We start from the raw sequence: 25,114 nt of genomic DNA, 5'->3' as shown, positions 1-25,114 counted from the left end.
TAAGATATTCTAGGAATAATGTCTTTTCAGTTTATTAAGAATGGCAGTCCCTAATGCTCTCCTAACAAATATTCCTTAGAGTTGAGTCCTGTACATTTTATGATTATTATCCATCTTGGTTTATCCAACTGCACAAAGCTACGCTCTGAAATTATAAATGTATTAGAAAGGTAACAAATGGAGTATCTCACCATGCCTAATCGCCAAACTCTATCAAGCACCTTGGATATCAAGGCAAGCTAACTTTAGGAGAATAAGCTCTTCTTAACTTGCACATTTCTCTAGGCTGAAAGCTCCAAGTCTCTTTGCAGTTACTTCTCTGCACTCTGTTCGGATGTTGGTCTTTTTCTCTTAAGTAAGACTGATGGTCTCTATTAATATCTATAACTGATGCTCCTCCCTCGTTCCATTTCCCTTCAAAGGGCAAAAATATTCCCCTCTGAGAGAGACTATAGGAATGCTTCAGAAGTAGAAGTAGGAAATGGGTGCTTAATGACCTAGGTCTGTACTGTCCAACATGGTGGCCACTTGCCACATGTGTCTACCAAGCAACTGAAGTGCGGCTAGTCAGAGTTGAAGACTTAGTATGAAAGAAAAAATAGAATATATCCAATGATATATTTTTATATTAACTACATCTTGAAATGACAATATTTTAGATATATATTCAATTAAATAAAAAATTTAATTAATCCCAACTGTTTCTTTTCACATTTTGAATGTGGCTACTATGAAATTTTAAATTACATATGTGGTTTGCTTTGTATTTGTATTGGCCAGTGCCGATCTTGCCTCTCTAGAACATTTCACAAAGAGATAGGATGTTTCTCTTTTAGCACCCTATCATAGGACTTTTCACGTTATATTGAAGGTATCTATTGATATGTCTGACCCATTATTATGAAAGTATTCAAAGGGCAGGGTCCATGTCTTCTTAATTTTTCTATCTGTGGTACCAAACTTGGTGCCTCGTAGTCAGGAGTTACTCTACTTATATACCGCTGGTGGGACTATAGAGTGGTAAAGGAGCTTTAGAAAGCAATTTTGTGATAGCGATCAAAATTTAAATTGGGAATGTTCCTTGACCAAGGAATTCAACTTCCAGGAATCTACTAAAGAAATAATCACATATGTGCATGAAGGGGTATGTACAAGGAAATGCACCTCAGCATTGTTAACATAATGGCTTTGCTAATATAGTGAAAAAGTAGAACCAGCAATATAGCCATCTCAGAGAGTGCTATACCCATACTATGAAATCTTATGTAAGAATTAAAAGGACTGATCTCAAGAGACTGTCAGATTGGAGGAAGCTAAGGAGACATGACAATTAAATGCAGTGTGGGATCCTAGATAGGATCCTGGAACAGAAAAAAAAAAAAAAGAAAAACTGGAGAAATCAGTATTAAACTCTGAGTTAATAGCATCATACCAATGTTAATCTCTTACTTTTAATAATTGTACTATGGTTATGCAAGATGTTAATATTGGCAGCTGAGTGACAGGTACAGAAACTCAGAGCTACATCTACCCACTTTTCTGTAAGTCTAAATTTATTTCAAAATAAAAAGCCTAAAAAGAAAAAAGAACTGATTCAGTGGTGTGCTATAGCCAGCTTATACTGGTTTACAAGAGCCAACTGTGCACATGTCTTCCCAATTCCACCTGCAGTGACTTCACGTTGGTAGTTGAAATCACCCATGGTGGGTTTATAAACACTCCAGGACCAGCAAACCGTGCAAATCATTTGTTTTGCACAGAGAGCTGGTTGTTAAACATCAGCACACCTGGTTGACCTACATGTATTCACATGAAAAGATCTCTAAGTTTTGTATAAAAAACATTGCAGAGCAATGCATATCCGATGATCCTATTTAAGTAAAAAAAAATGTATCTCTTTATATGTAAACTCATACTAAGAGAACTGGAAGGATTATACCCCAAACCATTGATCTTTAGAGTGGGGAGCTGGAACTTCAACATTTTCATAGTAACGTTAGAATCTTTTACAATGATAATGTATTCATGTATTGTTATATAATAAAAAAATACTAGTGCTCAACAAAACTTTTTTATTTTTTTTAAAGATTTATTTATTTATTTTGGAGAGGAGAGGAGAGAGAGTGCATGGTGAGGAGGGGCAGAGGGAGGGGGAGAGAGAGAATCTCAAGCAGACTCTGAGCAGCCTGACTGGGGGCTTGATCTCAGGATGGTGAGATCAGGACCTGAGCTGAAACCAAGAGATGGACGCTTTACCAATTGCACCACCTAGGTGTCCCATGAACAAACCTTTTTTTTTTTTTTAAAGCTGAATGAATAGATGCATTGTTTTGTTCATTCTCTTGTGTTACAATTTTCTGTCTAAAATAAAGCTTTTCAGAACAACTTAAAGCAGCAGAGCAATTCAGCAATTAAATAGGAATAACACCGAAACATACAAAACAGAACTCTTGATTGAAAGGGATTGGGGGTCCAAAAGAGTTGTCCCAAAACTCCAAAGACATAGTTTGAAATCTACTGGTCTCAAAAATTATCCTCAAAATATCTGAACAAGAAAAGTTTGGGTGGTTGGAAGAACTCTCTTTTGGCAGTTAAATCTATTGTAATACCTTTATAATGGTATTGTCAGGACATATGAAACCTCTCATATTATTCTGTATCTTTTGGTATTTTGTGTCCACTCTCTTCTAGATAATATTAAAACCCATTTAATAACAAGATAAATTGGGCTTTGATTCTAAATACACAAGTAAACCTTGAAACTGCACTTTAAGTTTGCTTTTAAGGAATTCATCTTGTATCTCGAAATGTACACATATTCAGCTAAGGATGGTGTATCTATCTGTTGCAAGAATTTTTTTGTGTTACTTTCTAATTCTACCAAATAAACCTATTTAGAAAGTTTGAAATCTGTCTCACAAACAAAATCCTGCCCATAATAGATGATGTTGTAAGTTTCAAATCATGCCAAGATAAAAGCATGTGATATTTTCCAAGATAATTTGTTTTTCCTTCCTGTCAGCCATTTTTCCCCCACTGGTTCCCTCACATATCTTGCTTCATGTTCCTTCAGGCTAGGGAGTGCTACTGCTTTTGCACTTTACTTCTAAAGCTTGTCAGGGCTACAGATCTACTTGTATGTTGAACAGTTCCCTTCCCGAAAAATATGCCAAGTACGTTGCCCAGATGGTGACCTCTGATTACTTCAGGCTTTCAAGTTGACTCCTATGGGAAGCCATCTCACAAGACCAATAGTTCAGTGGACATCGTGTGAAGCTAGATGCTTCCACAATAAGGAACATCACTGCAGAAATAAATGCTACTTGAATTAAATGCAGTGACTGCTAACATTACAGAAACCAGGTTACCTTTCTATCTTAAAATAAATTCCATTTTCATTATATTAAACATCAAATTGGTATATGAGTGAACTATAGCCCTTTGATAAATTACCTTCAGATCTTGGTTTTATCCAGGTAATAACCAGATTACATGCAAGATGGAAAACCATTCATTTTCAGAGAAGCATTTTTCAAGAACTAAATAAAGTAAGCAATGCATGTTTGTTTATGGCACCTTACTTTTGCTTTGGCAGGTTTCATTCATGTTTTCTCTCTTTTTTTCCTAGGGTTATACGTACACATTTTCTACTAAAAATATTATTTGTGCTTGTACTACCTCATGGACATAGATAAAGCATACTTAACATTTCCTTTTCAAAGTAATTTGAATGGAGTCAATATGGCTTTGAGATCCCTCTCAAACATTTTTGAAAGCCTGAAAAGCTGTCCTGTTGGGGCTGGGTAAGACTTCCTTTGAAAGAAAGGACTTCACTAAACAAATGAAGCAAAAAAAAAAAAAAAAAAAGTCATCTTCCTTGATCCAGTTTACATACCTCATTTTGCAAGTTTGCCATGGTAAAACAGTAAAATTCAATGCCAAATGAAGTAAAGATTGAGGTGTTAAACCAGAGACACCAAGGACACCTTTCTTGTTGAGCCACATGTCTGAACACCTACCTTTCCTTTCCTAAATGAAATGAATTATTCTGTATTGCCGCAGACATTTTTTTTTTTTCCTTTTTGGCTTTAGTACGGTCCTAGTTTTATATCCAGGATCGCGGCTAGAGAAGATCCTATCAAGGTAATAAATCATTTTAATATCCCACTTCTATATTATATTATCTTAAAACTTTCATTTACTATGTATTTTATATTTTCTATTCCCAGGCTGCAGCAATATTTATAAATAACATGTCTGTTTGGGTACCTTATCACAGGTGTAATATATGATCTCCATTTGCAGTTGCATAACAGGCCCATCTGTGTATTCCTTATCAGACAGACACAATTATTTAGTGTTTTCAGCTCAAGTCACAGCACAAATAAGTGTTCTCCATAACTCAAGTCTTACTTACTTTTGTATTATTATTTGCTTTGTGGAGTCAGGAGGAATCAGAGGCATAATGACAGGATAAATTCTTTTCAAAAAGAATCATTTAGTGAATAATGCAGCAAAAATATCCATGTAGCCATGAATCAGCACTTTTTCATTCTTCTTTAAAATTTTCTTTTTCTTTCCATTTTACTTCATTTTCTGCTCAGCAAATTCTCCCTTGCACTATGGTCCAAATTATTGCCTATTACTTTATCATTATTGATGGCTGGCTTGAATACTTATTTGTAATAATATCCATATTCTTTTAAAAGATCCAGATAAAACTGGTGCATATGGAGAATGAGAAATAGACCTATACCAAAGCTCTCTCCTCCTCTTACCATTTGCCCTGTATTTTTAAAAAAGATTTTATTTATTTATTTGACAGACAGAGAGTAAAAGTAGGCAGAGCGACAGGTAGAGTGAGAGGGAGAAGCAGACTCCCCGCTGAGCAGGGAGCCCGATGCGGGGCTCGATCCCAGGACCCTGGGATCATGACCTGAGCCGAAGGCAGACACTTAACTGACTGAGCCACCCAGGTGCCCCAACCCTGTATGTATTTAAATTATAAAAATGGAAATATATTCATTGTTTATGTCATCAACCCATGGTAGGTGATGCTTTAAAATTCACTTTTCTGATTTTTCATCATGTCATCATAGCCACAGATACATGGTATGTGTTCTTCTGCAAAGTTTTAGATGTTGAGATTTTAAGACTCAAATTTCCATTACCTGATTATTCACAGTTAGCATTAAAGAGCAGGGCTTGTATGAGGTTGGGGAGTCAGGAGATATAAACGAGAAGATGGAAGACAGATGAGTGGTAGAAAACTAAACCTGCCTTACACGATTTGATCAGATGGGGGAGAAAACAGAGAATAAAGTGGAAGAGATTATAATGGCCCAGTTTGTTCTGGGTTTCCTGAGGTGGCATCAGAACAGTGGACTTCTGGAAAAATCACCGATGTTTGGGCTTGATTCATTACCAGGATCTTCAAGGCTTCCCTTCCTTTCATGCAATAATTATTTGTCGGCTGATTACCATGTATTACACACTGGCACAAGTTCTGAGAATACAACAGTAACTGCTTGGTTAGAAAAACCCTTGCCCTCCTGGAGCTTATAGACTGTCTAAAGGGAGGCAGTTGTCATGTGGCAGTTAAGGGAAAGGACTCTGGAGGGAAGGTGTCTTGTTTCAAATCCCAGCTCTGCTACAGTTGGCAGACTGACCTTGGGCAAGTTACTTAATCCCCTTGTCTCAGTATTCTTATCATTAAATTCTCATGATAATAGGCCCTTCCCCATAGGGTTCTTGTGAGGACCTCATAGGTAGGTCAGTACATGTAAGGTACCCAGAAAAATGCCTGGCACATAATAAATGCTCAATAAAAGTTAGTCATTATTATTATGCCTGGTTAATTCTCCCCTCAAGCTAGCCTTTCCAAGACCATCTTGGAAGTAGAGAAAGGCAGGTCATTTGCCCACTGCACCCTCTGCTTTCCTGCCCTAGAAGAGGTTTGCCTTTTTCTGGTGAGAACGATGTAGAGGGACTGAGGTCTCTAAGAGAACTTCAGCAGCCATCCTTACACCACTGCACAGCAGAATAAAATGAAAACAAAACAAAACAAAAACTCATGAAATTTCCTAATTCCAAACCCTGGACTTAATTTAGAACAGACATTCATTTCTCTCCTTTCCCCACCAACATTCCCCAAAGTTGCTCATTTCCTTTCCTCCATCATCATGATCACTGAGGTTTGGAAGATGTTGATTTTGGGTTCCCTTTGTAAAAGGCTTCCAGAAATGAGAGCATCCTTAAGAATTGTAAAGTTGTCATCACTCTACTTTAAGTAGAGTGTACTTTCTACAAAGATTAGCAGAAGGTGGTTAGAGTCTCATTTTATGAAACATAACTGAGTGTTCTCACAGAGCTGTGTTTTGTATGAAATGGGTCCCAAGGAAATTTTCAGCTGAGCTACCCAGTGAAGTATGCATTCCTGGGTGATGGATCAACTCCAGTAAATTGATCTGTGCAGGGAAGGGGATCTGTCTGGAACATAATAAAATCATGATATGTTAGAGTTCAACAAGACCACAGACTAGTAGAGTTTGGAAAAGAGGGAGGAAGTAACTTTACGTGGAGAAACCTGACAAGCACTAACTCAGCCACGTGACCAAGTTTAACCTCATCAGCATGTATCCCTGATACCATGTGATGATAATGGCCCTTCTGTAGTCTTCCTCCGTAACCCCTGTCTCAACACGAGAATATCAGCACCACTGAAATCGAGGGCCAATCTGCAAAAAAGCTGACCAGTGCTACTCAAATCTGTTAAGGTCATCTAGGACAGGAGCCTGTCACATACCAGAGGAGGCTAGGGAAACACGACACTGACTGTAATATCCTGTCCTGGATGGGATCCTGGAACAGAAAAAGGACATTGGGGTAGAACTGGTAAAATCCAGATCTAGTGTCAAGTTCAATGAAGAGCAATTAGCAATGTTGGTTTCTTAGTTGTGACAAATGTGCCATGGTGATATACAGGAAGTTAATAGGAGAAACCAGATGAGGAGTATATGGGAATTCTCTGTACTATCTTTGCATTTTTTCTGTGAATCGAAAAAGTGTTCTAAAATTAAAATCTTATTTCAGAAAAGGAGAGACCACAGATCAACCATTTGGTTCAGTCTCCTCATTTTACAGAAGAGGAAACTAAAGTTTAAAGAGAGGAAGTGCTTGCCCCAGGACACACAGAGACTAGCTTCCCTCTTATTCAGGACCAAGAGAAGATGGGATCCATTTCTCCCATCCAACGACATTTAGTACTGTAGTAATTTAGGTGCAATACTGGGCTAATGAGGCCAAAGTTATAGGTTAAATTTTTATGCCAATCAGTTGCTTTTGCATAGAGGAAAACTCTGCTCTTTGCCCACACAGTGATTATTGAAATTAATTTTGTCTATCCATCTTAGGTAAGTGCATAGAAAAGAACAAGAAGCTCTATAACCACCCTCCATCAATTCAAAATATGTGAACATCAGTAGAATTATCTTTTTATATGGACACTATTTTATTGGATTAGTAGGTCATATGTAACTGAAGTCATATATATGCAATGTTTTTTCTATCGGTTTTACAATCTTTTCTCTCTTTTTTTTTATCCCAACCTTTTTAGCATTTGTGTTAAACCTGATCACTTTGTTGCCCAAAGCCTTATTTTCTATCTTTGAAATAGATTCAAGTTTTGTTTTAAAGGAAATGTAGACTGTGGGAAGCTTACTGAGCCTCATATAACTCCTGAAAATAGGTCTAAAATTTTTCTTACTATTTCCTGAAATGTCTTGCCAGGATATCAGGAGATGTGGGAAGAGAATATAGCAGTCTCTCAGTTTTTACTTTTCCCTCATGGTTTAAAATTGTAATTTTGATTCTTTCTTTATTCATTGTTAAGATATGCAGTTTATGTTAAAAATCTTTAATATATGAAAATTTTGATAAATCAATAAACATCAGCTGAACACTCTAGTAGAAACATGGGCAAAAGACATCAATAGGCAATTCACAAAAGAAGAAATGCAAGTTAGCAGTGACATTTTAAAATGTTCAACCCTAGTGGTAATTTAAAAATGTAAGCTAAAACACTGAAATATAACCTTGCCAATCAAAACGGCTTTTTTTTTTTTTACTTTCCTTTTTTTTTTTAAATAAATGATGATATCAGAAGTTTTCAAGGGTTCAGGGAAATGAGCACTCTTGCATACTGCTGCTAGGAGTATAAATTGTTGCAAAATATTTGGACAGAGTGGTAATGTATATCTAAGGTGTTGGAAATGTTTTTAAACATTTTGATCCAGCAATTCCATGTTTAAAAAATTTAAACTAAGAAAAGGATCTGAATGGATTTGAAAATAACCATGTTCAACATGATGTTGCATATATTATTAAGAAATTGGAAAGTATTTAAATGTCCAGCAAATAGGGATTGATTAAATCAATAACTATAATCTATATAATAGATAATGTTGTCATTAAAATAATGTTGTATAAAAATATTAAATAATAAATATATTCATGAAGGAAATTATACAACTGTATCTATTATATGAGCTCATTTTTAGATGCCATTTGTATAAGTGAGGGCACAGGCTCTTTTTGAAAAGTTAGACCTGAAGAGTGATGGCTCTCCCACGAACTCACTGTGCGGTTTGGGACAAACTGCTAGACCTCTCGGAGCATCAGTTCTCTCATATGTAAATGGAAAATAACAATACCTAATTTGAAAGATATTATGATTATGAGTAAAGGGACCTTTATGAGTTAAAGTACAAATCATGTCCATTTCTAGAAATTATGTGCCCACTTATTTTTAAGTATTACTAGAGACTCACAGATTCTTTTGTTGTTGTTCAATGTTGAATCCATTACCATCATCATTCTTTTTGAAGCTCAAATTTGGCCAGTGGGAGCCCCTTCAAATTAGTTTCTGTGTCATTTTGACACGTCTTGCTTTTGACCACGATATGTTTCAGGCTTACTTTGCCCTTACTTTCTCTGCCACACACCTAGAAACAGCTATTTCTGCAAAAAGTTTTAAATAGAAAATGTATTTAGAAACCTCAGTTTGGGCATAAAATACGCTCATTACTACTGAGGTGTCATTGTTTTTAAGTCTTTTAAGGGGACAAAGCGGGGATATGTACACATTGAACAAAACTTTAATATTTTATTACCTGCTTTGCTAACATGTGTGTATGTATATACACACATATGTATACCCCCCACATATATATCTGTATATCTGTATATTTTTAAAAGAATGAGTTCATATTTACATCCCTAATACTAATCCAATATCACAGAGTTCTTCCCTTCCCCCATTACACATTTTTATTTCCTTTTTCACAGTGAACTCTGTTCTCAATAACATCAATGTTTACTCAATTGCTTATCGTACAAGACACACAAAATAGTATTAGAATTTCTACATCAAGACCACTACCAGAACGAAACCTACTAAGTAAAATTAAAAGTTTGTTTTTGTCCTAGAATATGTCCTTCTGAGGGTGTACAGTTATGTATTCAAAAGGATGAATCTTCCTAATACATAAAGAACTCTTAAAATTTGAAAAAAAAAGAAAAAAAAAAAAAAGAAAAACCAAACCCAATAGAAAAATGGACAAAAGACATGAACTGTACACAGTTCACAAAAAGATCTTTAAACATATGAAAAGATGTTCAGCTTTATTCATGATATAAAATAAAACTCCACTGAGATAACCCTTTCTAACCTATCTCACTGACAAAGTTTCACAAGCTTGCAACACACTGGGCTGGTAGGTCCACAGGGACGTGGGCACATTTGCACATTGCTGGTGGGTCTACCGAATCCTACACAAACCCTGTGAAGGAGATCCAGGCAGAGGAGCCACTTATCTTTTTTTTTTTTTTAACATTTTATTTTATTTTTAAGTAGGCTCCATGCCCAACATGGGGCCTGAACTCACAACCCTGAGAGCAAGAGTCACACGTTCTATTGACTGAGCCAGCCAGGTGCCTCTTATTTTATTGTTTTTTTTAAGCCGCTTACCAATTTTTTTTAACTTTCCTCTGTTTTAATGAAATTCCTCTCATTTCTTATTTTGTATGTTTTCCCCCACTTCTTTTTTAGAAAAAAATTTTTGAGTAGAGTGGGCACAACATTACATTAGTTTTAGGTGTTCAACATAGTGAGGCCTCTACATCCTTATGTCATGCTTACCCCAAGTCTAGCTCCCATCTGTCACCATACAATGCTGTTACAGTATCACGGACTATATTCTCTATCTTGATTTAAGGTGGCTTGTGGTCTGCCTATTGATTTTTAACAACACTTTATTTTTCTATTATTTTGCTGTTTTCTACCCCATTAATTTGTGCTTTATCTTTATTATTTCCTTTCTTGTGCTTTCAATTTTATTGCTTTTTAAGCTTTATTTTCATTTTTATGGATACAAATTTTCCTCATAAATGGTTTAATTGTATCCCATACATTTTGACACGTGGTGTGTTCATCAATATTTCTTAGAAATTTTGTAATTTTCGGTTGTATTTCCCCATTTACACAAGTTTTTTTTAATTAAAAAAATTTCCAGGTGAATAAGCTTTTCTGTTTTTAAAATTTTCTTATTAATTTCTAGTTTCATTTCACTGTGATCTGGGAATGTCTGTATTATTTTTATTTTATGAAACTCACTGAGGTTCCTATTGGGACCTAATATAAGATCAAATTCTGTGAATGTTCTGTGCGTGCTTGTGAATAAGGTATATTCCCTGTCAGGATGTTAAGTTCAATACATAGCCATAAGATTTTGTTTTTTTTTTTGTCTTCTTTATACTTACTAAGTTTCTGTCCATGTGACCTGAGAGTGGTAGGAGAAAATTTCCTATTACCAGTTCTTTTTGTTTATTTCTCCTTGCATCTCTTGTGGTTTCTGCTTTATAAAATCAGTTATTGGGTTATTTATGCAGAGATAGTCATGGCATTTCATAGTGTATGTTCTCTGTTGCATTTTATGGTTTTTGGCTTGAGTTCTACTTCGCCTGAAATGAAGATTATAAGACTTGCTTTCTTACTGCTTCCATTTACCTGGTAAATTCTTTAATTTTTAGCCATTTCTGACTCCTTTGATTTCAGGTGTGTCTCTTGTAAACAGCAGAGAATTAGGTTTTGCTTTGTGATCTATTTTGAAAATCATTTCCTTGTAATAGGTGAGTTAAACCCATTTACATTTATTGATATGACACAACTGTACCATATCATTTATATGTCACAGTATTACGTTAATTTTATAGTATTTCTTCATGTCGTTTGTTTTCCTTGGTTTTTAAATTTTTCTTTTGGTATTTAAGAAGGTTTATATTTTTGTTCTATTGATTACCTTTATGCTATTACCTTTTATAATGCCCTTATTCCCCTGTGCTTGCTTGATCTACCATGTGGTTTGACAGCTTGAAATTACATCTTGACCCTCTATGTGACAAACAATGAGCTTATTTGACTTTTCCCTTTTCTTTTCTCCTCTCAGTTTTAGCTGAATTCTATTACTTTATCAAAACAGGTAACATTTACATATTATTTTTCCATACCATTTTTCCATCTTTGTCCCCACCTTTGTTATAATCTTAAATCCACAATTAAATAGATCTAATTTTCACCATCAGTCCTTTTGCCAAAGATTCCTCATCATCTCAGTTGGACAGTGCTTGTTCTCTAAATCATAAATCAACAAACTTGAACCCTTAGTCTAATCTGGCACACTGCTTCTTTCCGTATGGCCCGCGAGCTAAGAATGGCTTTTACATTTTTAATAGTTGAAAAAAAGACTGAAAGGATACCAGTATTTCAGGATATGTGAAAATTTTCATCAAATTCAAATTTCAGTTATCCACAGAATTTTATTGGAATGCTGTCACACTCATTCATTGATATCGTGTCTATGGCTGCTTCTGGTGCTAAGTTGAATACTGTGACAAGACACGGTTAGGGCCTGCAGAGCTTGAAGTATTTACTGCTTGATCCTTCACAGAAAAGGTTTGCTGACTCCAAATCTAGTATGGCTGGTGAGTACAGGATTCCCGAAATTCTGGCCTGTTTACAACTGTTTTTCTATACCGTTACTAATTAAAGACTACGTGTTTGAATAGAATCCTTGGCCCATACTCCCTTTTTTGAGTTATTTGAAAACGTTGCTCTGTTCTTACTTTGCTTTGTCTGTTGTCAAGATGTCGGATGCCAAACCTGACTTTTCTTTCTTTCTCTCCTCTGTAAATGACTTATCCTGCTCCAAGGCCCAGGAGATTATTATTTTTTATCATTAAAGGCTACTTATTTTTCCTAAGATAAGACTTGGTGTTGGCTGTTTTGAATCAGATTGCCTGGGTACTTTTGGTTTTTCCATTAAATATTTGCAGTCAGGTCTTTTTATTTCTCAAAAGTGTTCTTTGATTATAGTTTTAAATATTAGTTCTCTTTCATTGTTTAGTTTTTCTTCATCGGGAATGACAGTTATATGTCTCCTGTAACAATCACTTTCTATGTCACAGTCGTCACTATTCTAGTGCCTTCCATCATTGCATCTCATGATATTTTCAGATCTTTTCTCTCTTGGTCACCATTCCATATAGTCTTCTTTTTCAAGATGATTTTTGTCTTTTTCTGAAATTTATTTCCCGAGTTCAGTCAACTCTGATTTTGCATCTTCCTTTTGCACATTTCTGTTCTGAGTTTTAAAATTTATCATTTGAGTGTTTTTTTCATATCTTCAAATATCTGTTTAAGGATACTGAAGATTAATGTATTTTGTTGCCATTTTCTTCTGCTTTGGGGTGGTTATTTGGAGAGGTTCTTTGTCAGCTGACAGGATTCTTATTTTTTCTTCTTATAGAAAACCTTGTGTGTATATTGTCTGCCTTTTTATGTTCATTCTGAAATATTTTCCTAGGTCAGCAATAACAGTAGTATGCCTATAGGAGTCAGGAGTTTGGGTGATTTACCAGGTTACTATGTTTCTTAGTTTGTATTAAAGTGCAATTTTATTTTTTTTGTTTTGATAAATTTTATTTTATAATAAGATACCATTTCCCTTATAATTTTTGACCTTTGATAAAATGCAGTTTTAAAAATCAACAGTGCTTTTTGGATAGGGGGTTTGGTATAACCCTTAATTTTGTGACTCACTTTTATTTCTGCAGGATCCTGAAATTCTACCTCTTGCTTCCTTCTTTCCCTTCACCATCAAGGCTTCAAGGGACATTCTTTCCAAGTCAGTTGCCCTATGCCTTCGGAAGTTGTGGTTGCCAAGTTACCAACTCTAGTTCTCTATGCTTTAAAGCACATTCCACATTTTTATTTTCAGTAGCCAGTGTTCTCAAATGCCAGGTCTGAGATCTGTTCTCAGTAGCTGTCTACCAAAAGTGGGACATCTTGTTAATGGGAATTTTATTTTATTAATTCTGCCACCGCTAAGCTTCAGCTCTCCTATCTTTTTCTCTATTTAGCCTTTGTCTGACTCTGGGCTCTGGTAGGGGCTATAGAGCTAGTCCTGCTTCTTTTAGGTGTTTATTTCTCTCCTTATGTGTAATTTGAAGTGTGTAGAATTCTCAGTCTCCTACATATGCTATTGAACTGGCTCATGGGTGGTTTTATTTGCTCTATTTGTTGATTTGCATTTCTTTTTGGAGGACGAGGTAGATAGAATTAGATTTAAGGGATCAGTATTATTCTACAGAAACTCAGAACTCATTTATTAATATCTATTCTTATAGTTATAGAATATATATGTAGATAGACTTGGACATTGTGTATCCAGTACTGATAGGACATTCATTTGAAATGAATCTCTAAATAGTGCGGATGTGTTATAATTTTACCTGCCCAGTGTTCTTTATGTTCAATTCTACGTACATATGAGATAGTTGGCCACGCTCAGGGCTATCATGTGTAGCTGTGAACAGGGCAGATTTACTAATTGTGTTGTGATTGTGTTGTGTTTTCAGGTGTGTTTTCTGGCCCTACGTAATTCTTCCTCCTGAACCTCTAATGATAATAAATTCATAATGATTATCTCATTTCTTTAGTCAAAGTAGTGATGGCAAATATATTTCAACTTCTGAGTAAACTCTGACTACACAATCTAGACTCAGCAGGAAAGAACATATGTTGCATTTGATTACTTGTATCTTCTATGGTTCTGGGATAGGGAAGTGATGACATTAATATCAGATATTTGCCATTCTTGGCTTCCAACTCTGTCTTCTCTGTTAAAATGCAAATAAATCTTAGGGGGATATAATATATTTTCTTTGTCACAGCCATTCTTACTTCAGTGTGAATTATCTTATTATACGGGTTGCAAGCTTAAATACCTGCCTGGAAGGAAGGCAGGTAATATGAAAGAGTGAAGAGGGAAGGATGGGTATTCTGATGTACTGGAGAGTTCATGGTCCTCTTGGAGGAGTCCCTATTTAGCTCTAGTCAATGATTGTCATTTTTTGCCACACAAAAGACTAGAATAGTGCCTGGCACATAGCTACTCAATAAATGCGTGGGCAAATGGGTGAATGCAGGCTTCAGTATGCCAGAAATTTCTATTTTTCAAGAGAGACTAGAAATTTTATGTAAACCAGAGATTTTACGTAAAATCTTTCTTTAGACAAGTTTTTAAATTAGTTGACAACGTTTAACAAATTCTATGTGTCCAAGAAAAACCTGTGTAGTTCATCAGATTCATTTCTGAGGTCAGGTTTTATTAGAGAGTAGAGGCAAAACTAGATTCCTGATTTGGGGGATGGAACAAAACAGGAGATTGAGAATGTAGGCTTTGGCAATGAAACAGAACAGAGCTAAAAGATGGAAAAAGTGACTGAGCTCATGACCTTGGCCTCATTAGCAGGAATGCTTCTGAGATAGTCACTGAGAAATCTAAATATTTTTGTTTCTTTTCTACCTACTGAAGTCACAAAAGACACATGCACTGTAATTTCCTATAAAAATAGGACTACATTCACCAGTCGACTATGTATACTAATAATTAAGTCTGTTTTGTTTGGGTCAAAAGACATACCTATTACTGGATTCCATAAACTCATTTTATCATTTTGGGGGGAAGTATATTTATGTATTTACTCTTGATTGCCCATTGAATCTCTTATTTTTAAAATTTAATTTCTCTGCCCCTCCCGCTAATGGGTTCTTATCTCTACATTTTATACTTCACTGATTTAAAAAACTAGATTGGTGCTTATCATCAAGGAGAGTAATGCCAGCTAATCCAAGGGCAGTATTTGGTTAGGGAAATTAAACTAAAAATATACAGCAGTCAGGAACAGAAACCAAAGATACTAAATTGCTTGTTTGGGTTTTGTTCAATCTTGAGCAGGCTGTGTTTTAGGCATGACAAAGAAAGGTTCTATTTGTACCAGCTGGCTTTCAAATACTCCCACAGCCTTCTATGTTGGTAAATCTTAACTAGTGCCATCTCTGCAATGACCTCTATGATAATCCTTGAGCATTATAGCCTGGAGTTGCACTGAGCATGTGCAGTGCTTTACCACATTTTCCCACTGGCATAAAGATTTTAACCTCCAAAAAAACCAAATAGTTCACTTCGGTTCAAAATCCATCTGACCCTTCAACTACTTATGGACTGACTGAGGTTAGATTTACCACCAAGGTCAAAGATAGTAAAAATATCTCAGCTCTCTACGAGCTGGTGGGGAAACCACCTAATGATCTGATAACTTCAGAGGATTTGGATTCATTTGGATTCTGTGTCTGGAGGCAGCAAATGATCTTTAACAAAATGACTCCATTTCAAAAATTTCTACTTTCTTTCACAGCACAGTATACTTGTTCTTAATTTCTTGACAGCTGATATCTCTTTCATGCACTGTACAACTGGTATTAGCTTGGTTGTTTGTTATGAGTAAAATCCAAAATCTTGTATTTACCATCTCTAATATTATTTTCATCTAACTCCATAATTTTATTAGTTAATTCTGCAAAGTATCTGGAGATATGGTATACACAAAGGACACTATGCAGGATCATTGTGTGCCATATTTAATATTTATGTCTAATTACGATAAAATTCAAGATCAAAGGGAATCTAGATGCTTCCTTCAGTGAACAAAGGCCAAAACTGAACTAAAGTTGAAACAAGGTTGTCTACAACGTAAACAACGGGGCTGGCTGGTTTGGTGAAATCTTTGAATATCAAAAAGCAAAATCTGCCACTTCTGTACTAGGTGGTAGAACAGTACATATTGCTTGCTGTCAAAATCACATTTGCATTCAGTTCTGGCCACAGCCACTAGTTTAGCTAAGAGCTCAGCAAGCTCTTCTGGTGTTCCATGCACATTATGATAGCCTTCGGTTTCCTACAAATTTAATTAGGAGACGAAACTCATTTAATATAAAAGAAATGGAATCAAGAGTTGCTTTTTTGTTTTTTACAAAGCACATATCCCATGTCTTTTCTTCTATTTAAGGATTTCCTATTGCCAGTTCAACCTGATGATAAGACATTTGTGAGGCCCTTCCTTAGAAACTCTCACGGTAAGCAGTTACTCTAGAAGTTAACTATAATGTGTTATATAAGGCCTACATTTCACTAGATTGGCAATTCTATGATGAGGTTTTTATCAGCAGAAAATTATGGTGGGTCATCTTGGACCCTCTTAATTTGTTCATTATTATCCCATAAAAAGATCAATAGAAACCCCAAGGAAGGAGCTCTTGAGGAGCCATACTGTGATCTGGAATTCCACATGGACTTGCCTATCCTGGGGGATCCAACATAATGCAGAGCTCTTATTTAAACATTATCCATACTTTGGTGGGCTTATGAGTCTGACCAGGGACCTTGTGAGATTATACCTAGCCAAGAATCTAGTCTTCCCTGAGCAAATTTCATCTGGAAGGAGTTCCTCATATATGTTTCTTGACTTGGTCTAAAATATATAAGGGAATTCACATTTTTTGCACATTTTTGTGAGTCAGAAATCTAAAATTCTGATGCACTACCCTCCGATCATCTCATTTTAGCTATTAAACTTACTCACAGCCATATATCATCAAGGTGTCTAGACATTTGGACCGACATCTTGTTTAGCACGGCGTTAGCTTCCATCTCCTCTCTTCCTGCCTACGAAGTTTGATCCTTTGGCTGATCACTTCAAAAACTGTAATTTCCTTATCCCTTTGTCCTCTTGCTGCACTTCACCTGCCAGCTTCTACCTTGGTGCAAACAATAACTAGCCCTTATTTCATTTAATTGCTCTTCTTGAAACATTAGGTGTTTGGTTTCCCTACCTCAGCCCTTTACATTTTAGTCTCAGAACCTCTTTATGCTCTTAAAAGTTACTCAGCACACCAAAGAGACTTAGTTGATGTAGGTTATATCTAATCAATACTGACTGTATTAGAAACTGACTGGTAACTTTTTACAAATATTTATCTTGTGATAAATAAGTGTATTTTACAAAACCACAAAAATGGCTCAGGTAAATAATGTCTTCATGCTGTTATGAACACAGTTTTACTCTGTGGACCCTCAAACCAGTCTTGGGGTCCCTAGTGGTCCCCAGACCACACACTGAGGACTTCTGTTCTATCACCACCATTTAAGTTTTTCTCCAACCTCTTTAGTTGCTCCTTCCCAGTCTGCCTACCAGATCCTTTTGTGCTTGGCCTTCTTGAATATTAGTGTTCACCTTAGTTCTAGCCTTCACACTGTTTTGCTTGTTCTAATCCCATGATTTTGGTGTTCTCACGGGTAGACACCTCTAAACATTCAGTACCAGCTATCTAACAATGTATGAGGTATCTTGACCTGAGTGTCTATTTTCACCCTTAAACCTCTTTCTTCTAACATGCTATCATGGCTAAGAGCATCACCACCTACCCAGTCTGTAAGCCAAACAACTCTTCTCTCTCCTGCCTCATCTAAACAGTCACTAAGTCAAGTGTGTTTTATCCTCTAAATACTTCTTGACTCCATCTTCTCCTTCTCCAGTCCCAGAAGTTTATGCTCTCACTCTCACTCACCTGGATTACTATGATAGTCTCCTAATTTGTCTTCATCCTTTCAATTCTTCAATTTCACAACCCCCATCGTCCTGCCTGCCAATTTCAACTTCCACATTGCCATCAGGTGATTTTTCTAAATGTAAATCTGAGCAAATAATTTTCCTGCTTTCATGAAAAACCATAAAAACACCCCATTTGCTCTCGGAATAAATTACAAGCTCTTTAACATGGCTTAAAATGCCTTTTGTGATCTGCTCCTGCTTACTACCTTCATTTCCTGCCACTCTCCCAAGTCTTCCATTTGTGCTTTCTTGGGTTTTCCAATATACTTATATTTAACAAAACATATTGTACTTTTTCACCTCTCTGTAACGTGAATATTGCTAAGCCCCAAAAGAACGCGTCTCCACCTTGTAAGATGCCACCTCTTAGTTTTGACTGTGATGAATCAGATATTCTGTTGCTGAGATTGGCCTTCCACACTCTGGCTGTTCTATATGAGAATTCAGCCATATTTCTGAAGTTTAAAATGGGTTAACCTGCCATCTGTTTCAAAGCCATTGCTCTAATTTAGTATATTCTTACTCACTTCAGAGTAAGTATAGCTTAACAACTTATGCAATGTGGGTCTAAAAATATTCCCCTAACATATAATATATATGTATTATATATATATATATAATTTGGATGAGGAGAAAGTAAGTTAAACAAGAATGAAATTTCCTTTATGCAATAGAGTTCACATTATTTACTTTGAAATCAGAGGTTTCTTAAGAGAGATTTTTTTTTTCAGAATTTGAAAGATTGACTCTTGCTATTCTAAAATTTCTTAAGCATGTAAAGCTCCAAAATTACTAACATGCTGTCCAGTCCACTTTTATTATGCCTTCTGGTGGATCTTTATCTATTTCACAATGCCTCATTTTAATTTCTCTGCCTAGGCTAAGAAAGTGCTGTATAGGAAGTACTTAGTAGGGTGACTGCCTTGCCTTGAGACAACAAAATAATCTCTTTTTTTAAGATTTTATTTTTAAGTAATCTCTACACCCATTGTGGGTCTCGAACCTACAACCCCGAGATCAATAGTTTCATGTTCCACATGCTGAGCCAGCCAGGTGCTCCCCCCCCCTTTTAAACAAATAATCTCTTGATGCAAGACATATGTTTAGTACTCACTACTCATTCACCCAAGAAATTATCTCTCTTACTCTATGTTTTAAATCCACAGCATGCTAGAGTTCCAAGAAAAAAAAAAGTAAAATATTTGCCTTTCATTAAAATGCCTTCATTTTGAGCAATATGTGCTAACTGCAGTTCTGCAAGTTAGTTGTAGGTGATACAGGTTCTTCCTGTCATTTTAGTATGTTTGATTTGGATTGAATTTATACTTTTATTTATGACAGGTAAGAGTGCCACTTAACATAGTGGGGTAAAACTTATGGGACATATTACACCAAAAGGGGGTGTCAGATGAAAATATATTTTTTAAAAAATCAGAAGAGTTCTGATAAATGCATGGATGGCAGATTTATAATTAGACTGAAGTTATACCACCATTTCCCAGATCCCTTCTTAGAGAGATTGCTAGAAAGTTAGTAGATTCATGGGTAGGAGGCAAAGCCAATGCTAATGCAGAAACTGTTGTCGTTATCATGAATGGGTTCAGGAGAGTGAACTGGAAGAAGTAAAGTATTAAACAGGACACCAAAAGGACTGATAATAATCTATAAGGATAAAGTAAAATGCTTTTTAGCATTTTATGCTGAGTCATTTCTTGATTGTTATAAGCTCTAATGTCTTTTAAGGAAAATGTGTTTCAACACAGATATGGCCTCCAGATAGAAATACAAAACCATTTGAAGGGTCAAAACACCAAGGAAAAGGAAAATTGCTAAAATAAATGTAAGGTTACAAATATTTTAGGTTAGGCAGAAGGAAACAACAAACCCATTAGATGATTCTTGTGAAACAGACACTCCAGCTCTGAAAAAATTGTTTTAGATGACTTTGGCAAGAAGGGAAATAAAAGTAGTTCATGTTAGGATAAATTATATGCTCATTATGCTTACCTTGGCTCAAATTAATAATCCTAATAATAATTCTGTTTCACTGATAATAATCATTAATCTTGATTTAGACCTGCTAAGCAATGTCCTAGACGTTTTACATGCTTCATTTCATTTAATTAAAAAGAAAATCCATGGGGAAGGTATTATCAACATTCCCATTTTATAGACTAGGCAACTGAGGCACAGAGGCATTAATGAAATTGCTAGAAAGTGACTGAGATGGCTTTTGCTAAACATGTTTATCTACATTTAGTAAACTGTGTCAACGGGCATTGTGTATTGAGATTTAATGGGGGAAAACCCTCCGTTTCTATTCTTTACATTAAAAGAAAATCTAAGTTGTTGAATTTTCTGAAATGAAAATCTGCCGTATTCGGTTTTATTTCTTCACTGTATTGTGAGGTAGTTACACTTTCTTTGTGAAGAAGGCAAAATGAACACATTCCATTCCTCTCATTCTATCTCCTCCAGCATTTCTTACTCCGCTGTAGTAACGGCCTCAGAAAGCAGGGCAATTTGGATCAGGGTAAAGGAGGCACAAGAAAATGCTAAATCAATGTTATCAATTTTGGTGCAGAGAGCAAAGTGAAGTAAGCCCTTTGCCCTCTTGAATAGTTTCATCTCTAAACTTTTGATCAGAGTACTGGGCTCAATATTCTCTCTCCCCTAATTCTGTATTAATACCCATTCTGGTCAACATTCCACATGTGGGCTATATAGCATGTCATGGCAAGAATTGTGGACTTAAATTATTTCATCTATAGAGTTTGGACACTCCCTACATACCCTGAGGGTGGTATGAATCGCTTCTAATTTCATGGCGAAGGAAAAGGAACATCCATGTCATTAACTGATGGTATTGGTTTTGAGAGCCAGAAATCCCTACTCTCCTCCAACTCATTCAGCACGGCAGCCCATTTGACCCCAGGCACAATGTACTCCTGTGAGTTTCTACTGCCTCTTATAGAAAGTGCTGACTGTGGAGAAACTTGATCAAAACATCAAAGATTACAAGAGAAGCTGCATTTATGCCCTTCACAACCACTGATGAAGTACCTTAGCCTCACCTTCTCTCGATGCCTTGCATATGGTCGTCTGTCTTCCTGACTACTACTTCATATGGCTTATTTGTAAATTCAAGCAAATGTGCTTCTGACTGGCACTGATACATCACTGATGCCAAAACATCAGAGAGGATGAAGCATAAGGACATATTTTTTGATTCACATGGAAAATAGTACAGATTTATGGGGAAGTGATGACAATAGCCATTCCATGATGTCTTTACATAATCAGTATCTTTCCATGCCTCTCTTCACCAAATTTTATGACCTCAAAACTTATTTAAAGGAATTACTCTCTTGCTGACCCAAAAGACATGGTGGGGATGGGGCTGGTTGCCTGAACGACCTAGCTCTGTCTTTTCACGTGCTGAATTTCCACAGTTTTCCAATGACCACTTACAGAGCTGTAATGCACAGAACGTCTACTGATGTCCCATTGATATCGATGTGATTTCCCCCAGTGCACTGAGGGCAGCACAGCACACAACCATTAGTATCTAAAGGTTATGTATAATGGCTCAGAGAGGAAAATGAAAGAGCAGAAAGGAATTTGCACGGGAAACAGAAGCAGTAAATAAATAGTTTCAATGTAAGATCTTACTTGGGTTATACAGCAACTGCAAAGGGGGGTTGGAAAAAAAAAACGATGACTCTTACAGACTCAGCAAGAGTGGAGAGTGAAACAGTTTCATATTTTGAAATGTAATACTTTTTTACTTCAACCGCAGCAAGCCATTTGAAAATCATCTTGTATGTTACAGTTCTTATGTGACATCTTTCACCCACATGCCTACTGATGAATTCTTATTCTACCCTCCTGAGGTGGTTAGCAATACAGCACAGATGGGGTAAATTGAGGAAGGGATTTTAACGGGCTTATCCAAAGTCACACAATGTTCAGTTCATGACAGAACTTGGGAAAAAGTTACGGTGTTAGCCATTAACCTCTCATTTTGAACCCATTTCAACCCACTGTGCTACAGCATTTAGCCTGATATTTCTACATCTAAAAAAATCACACAATAAATGATTTCAGTGGATATCTCTCACCAATCAACACAGCTTAGCTGCACACACGGTTGCAGTAGATGACCTGGTAAATGTAATTTATTTTGTAATTTAGTAAGAAAAAAATTGTCTGGTGGATTTATTTAGTAAACCAAGGAGTCCGTGAGCTGCAGAGTTTACTGGAGTGTTAGAGGGGCAGCAAGACCTAGTGCTGAAGAGCATGGGCTCTGGAGTCAGTCCACTCTGGCTTAAAGCTCAGGATCCCCACTTCTCAGGGATGCGACCTCTTAATCTCAATATGACCCTTATGGGACCTCTTCTCTTTGCTGTGCCTCAGTTTACTCATTTCTATACCACATATAATACTGAGACCTGCCCTTAAGGATTGTTGTGAGAATTAAATGAGCTAACGAGTAAAATGCTTAGCTTTAGTCATTTTTGTCAACAAAGTTTCCTGATAGGATTGTTATGTGCCAGGCACTGATCTTGGTGCTCGGATACAGCCGTGAACAAAATGGTTAATTCTGAGAACCACTGAGTTTTAATAGTGAATAACAGTTATAAGGAGAATGATGATAACAACAATAATAATATTTAACATTTATAGTATACTTCCTATTTTTTGGGTACTATTCCAAGTTCTTTAGTTATATTAACTCATTTAATTCTCATAACAACTCTATGTTATAGGGACTGTTTTAGGCCCATTTAACAGATGAGGAAATGGAGGCCTTTAAAGGTTAAATAATTTGCCCAAGGTACCATGCCTAATAAGGGGCAGAGGTCTGAAAATCCATGTTCATAATGACCGCACTATATTACCTTACTGTCATGTCGAAATCATATTCTATTGTTCACCTTATAAAAGGGCAGACTTTGAAATGACTGAAATGTTCTATTTTCACTTATGAAATGAATAAATATATAAACTAAATAAACAAGTCTCAGAGTATATAATACAAGTTTTGATACCAGAGTGGCCATTATAATAAATTTAAATGGATATAGGCTTGGACACCATCTAAACCTATTAATAAAGAGCTTGCTGTTATCTGGATTTGTTTATACCAGGGGTTAAGTCTTATATCTAAAACATTATCTCTCTACATAGTAACAGTTAATAGAAGATAACCCATAAGATAAGAGTTTGTCTCATAATTGAACAAGAACATTTAAAAGGGCCTCTAATGTATTTAAACTTCTCGAATTACTCCCTGTTTTGAATGATTCATATTAAAACTGTGTTTGTATTACAGTACTTTCTCATCCCCTACCTTCATTCCTTCAGCATTATTTATCATTACAGGTTATTACAAACCAAATAAACATACATGTTGGGTTATCCTAAAATGTCTGACATAAAAGACACATTTTTGATATTGTAGGTAATGTTATCCACATTTAATAGAAGCATTGTTCAAGTGTATTCACATTGTACGATAAACATAAAAAAGAGATAATTATGAACATCAATATAGGCTATGATCCTATACTGTTGACATTATCAGTGACTTCCCTACAAAATAAATCTATTAACTCAGCAGCCCCTGTTCTATGACTCCCATAAAACCAGTTATGGGAAATTTCTTATTGTTCACATTTTGAATAAATCAGAATACACCAAACTTCCCTTATTATTTATAATTATAAGAAAGTCTAAATCCGTTTTAATCTCCTTCTCAGAATCATATTCATTGTATCCTCATGGGTAATTCTGCTTCAATTATGAAACAGGGTTAAACCTGAAAAGAAGTTACTAGTGCCATACCTGGATAGAATTTTTTTTCCTACCATGATATTCCATTCATTCTAGGAATAGTGCTTCCACAAAGTACACCTTTCTTAAGTTAATTTACATTTTAGACTGCAGAACCACTCAAGCAAGAAAATTAATGTTCAGTCAAAATAAAATGCCATCCAGAAAAATCAATACAATTTGCTATCAAGTGAGGGTGACTTTAATCAGAGTGACTCTAGAACAATATTTTTCTTAAACATGTTGAAAGAGTGCTTCACAACTGTTTTCTCCTTTACCTCCCCATAGTATCCATATAATTCCACAGCCGAAAAATAAGAATACATTATTTTTTAAATCTCAGTGTAAAACTGAATTCTTGGGGAGAAATTATACACTGGATTTTCTGATAGCTTCCAAATAACTACCACTTTAATGAAATTGCTACCTGAAAATCTGGTAGCAGTATCATTGTTTAACTATAATTTAAGAAGCTATTGTAGATTGGTACTTATGACTTCTAGTGAGAAAACCATAACAACCTTTTAATTGAAGGGAAAATGGTTAACTACAGTAATTGCAATCCATAAGACTGTGTTAGTATAAATATTTCTTCTCAAAGAGCATTCCTTACTCTCCTCAGCAGTATTTAAGGGTGGAAGTGCAAAAAAACAAAAAACAAAAAAAACCCCTTCATTAGAAATCCATTTGTTATTTATAATACTAAGCCTTGGTTCAAATTTTAGGTCCCAGAGTTAAGAGAGAATCTTCCCCTCCCCCAACCTCCACCACAAGCAAAACAACACCACATCAAAAACTAATGATGTATTGTATGGTGACTAACATAACATAATAAAATAAAAAAATAGAATTGTTGACAAAAAAAAGACTTTGATTAAGAAGAAAACAGGCATGGAAAAAAGGGCTTACCAATCACGTAGGCTAGCAACAAGGCCAAAGTCACTGTGATTGCAGTGGCGCTCAAGGCCGTGCACTTCCAGTTGCAGCACCTGTAAGGTTTGTTAAAGGTAAAGGCAGGTCTGGAAAAGGTGCTTCGAGGAAGTGGCCTGGGAGGGGGCGAGTACACAGTATTGGACGTCAGCGGGTAGTTCTGACTGGCCGCACTGAAGATAGCCGAGGAACCAGACCCATGTTTAAACAGGAAATGCCTGCAAAAAGGAAACAGACAGTAGAGCTATAAAAACCAAAGCCTAACTAGCCTGGCTAATTG

The 25,114-nt window shown here is 36.0% G+C and overlaps 1 protein-coding gene across 4 annotated transcripts in view; it reads right to left on the bottom strand.

Annotated features, from left to right (window-relative positions):
- TENM1 (teneurin transmembrane protein 1) overlaps nucleotides 1-25,114 on the bottom strand; it is a 772,415-nt gene that overhangs the window by 284,045 nt on the left and 463,256 nt on the right. For all 4 annotated transcript variants that reach the window (XM_073879177.1, XM_073879176.1, XM_025852677.2 and 1 more), the window contains one exon: nucleotides 24,814-25,052. In XM_073879177.1, coding sequence (XP_073735278.1) covers nucleotides 24,814-25,052 — 239 coding nt within the window. The remainder of the gene's footprint in view (nucleotides 1-24,813; nucleotides 25,053-25,114) is intronic.

The sequence above is a fragment of the Callorhinus ursinus genome, unplaced genomic scaffold, assembly GCF_003265705.2.
Source record: "Callorhinus ursinus isolate GAN/ISIS: 27379988/994484 unplaced genomic scaffold, GSC_fseal_2.0 scaffold33, whole genome shotgun sequence".
In the NCBI taxonomy this organism is placed as follows: domain Eukaryota; kingdom Metazoa; phylum Chordata; class Mammalia; order Carnivora; family Otariidae; genus Callorhinus; species Callorhinus ursinus.
Note: the sequence above shows the minus strand (reverse complement) of the source record. Positions and strands in the feature narration are given on the sequence as shown.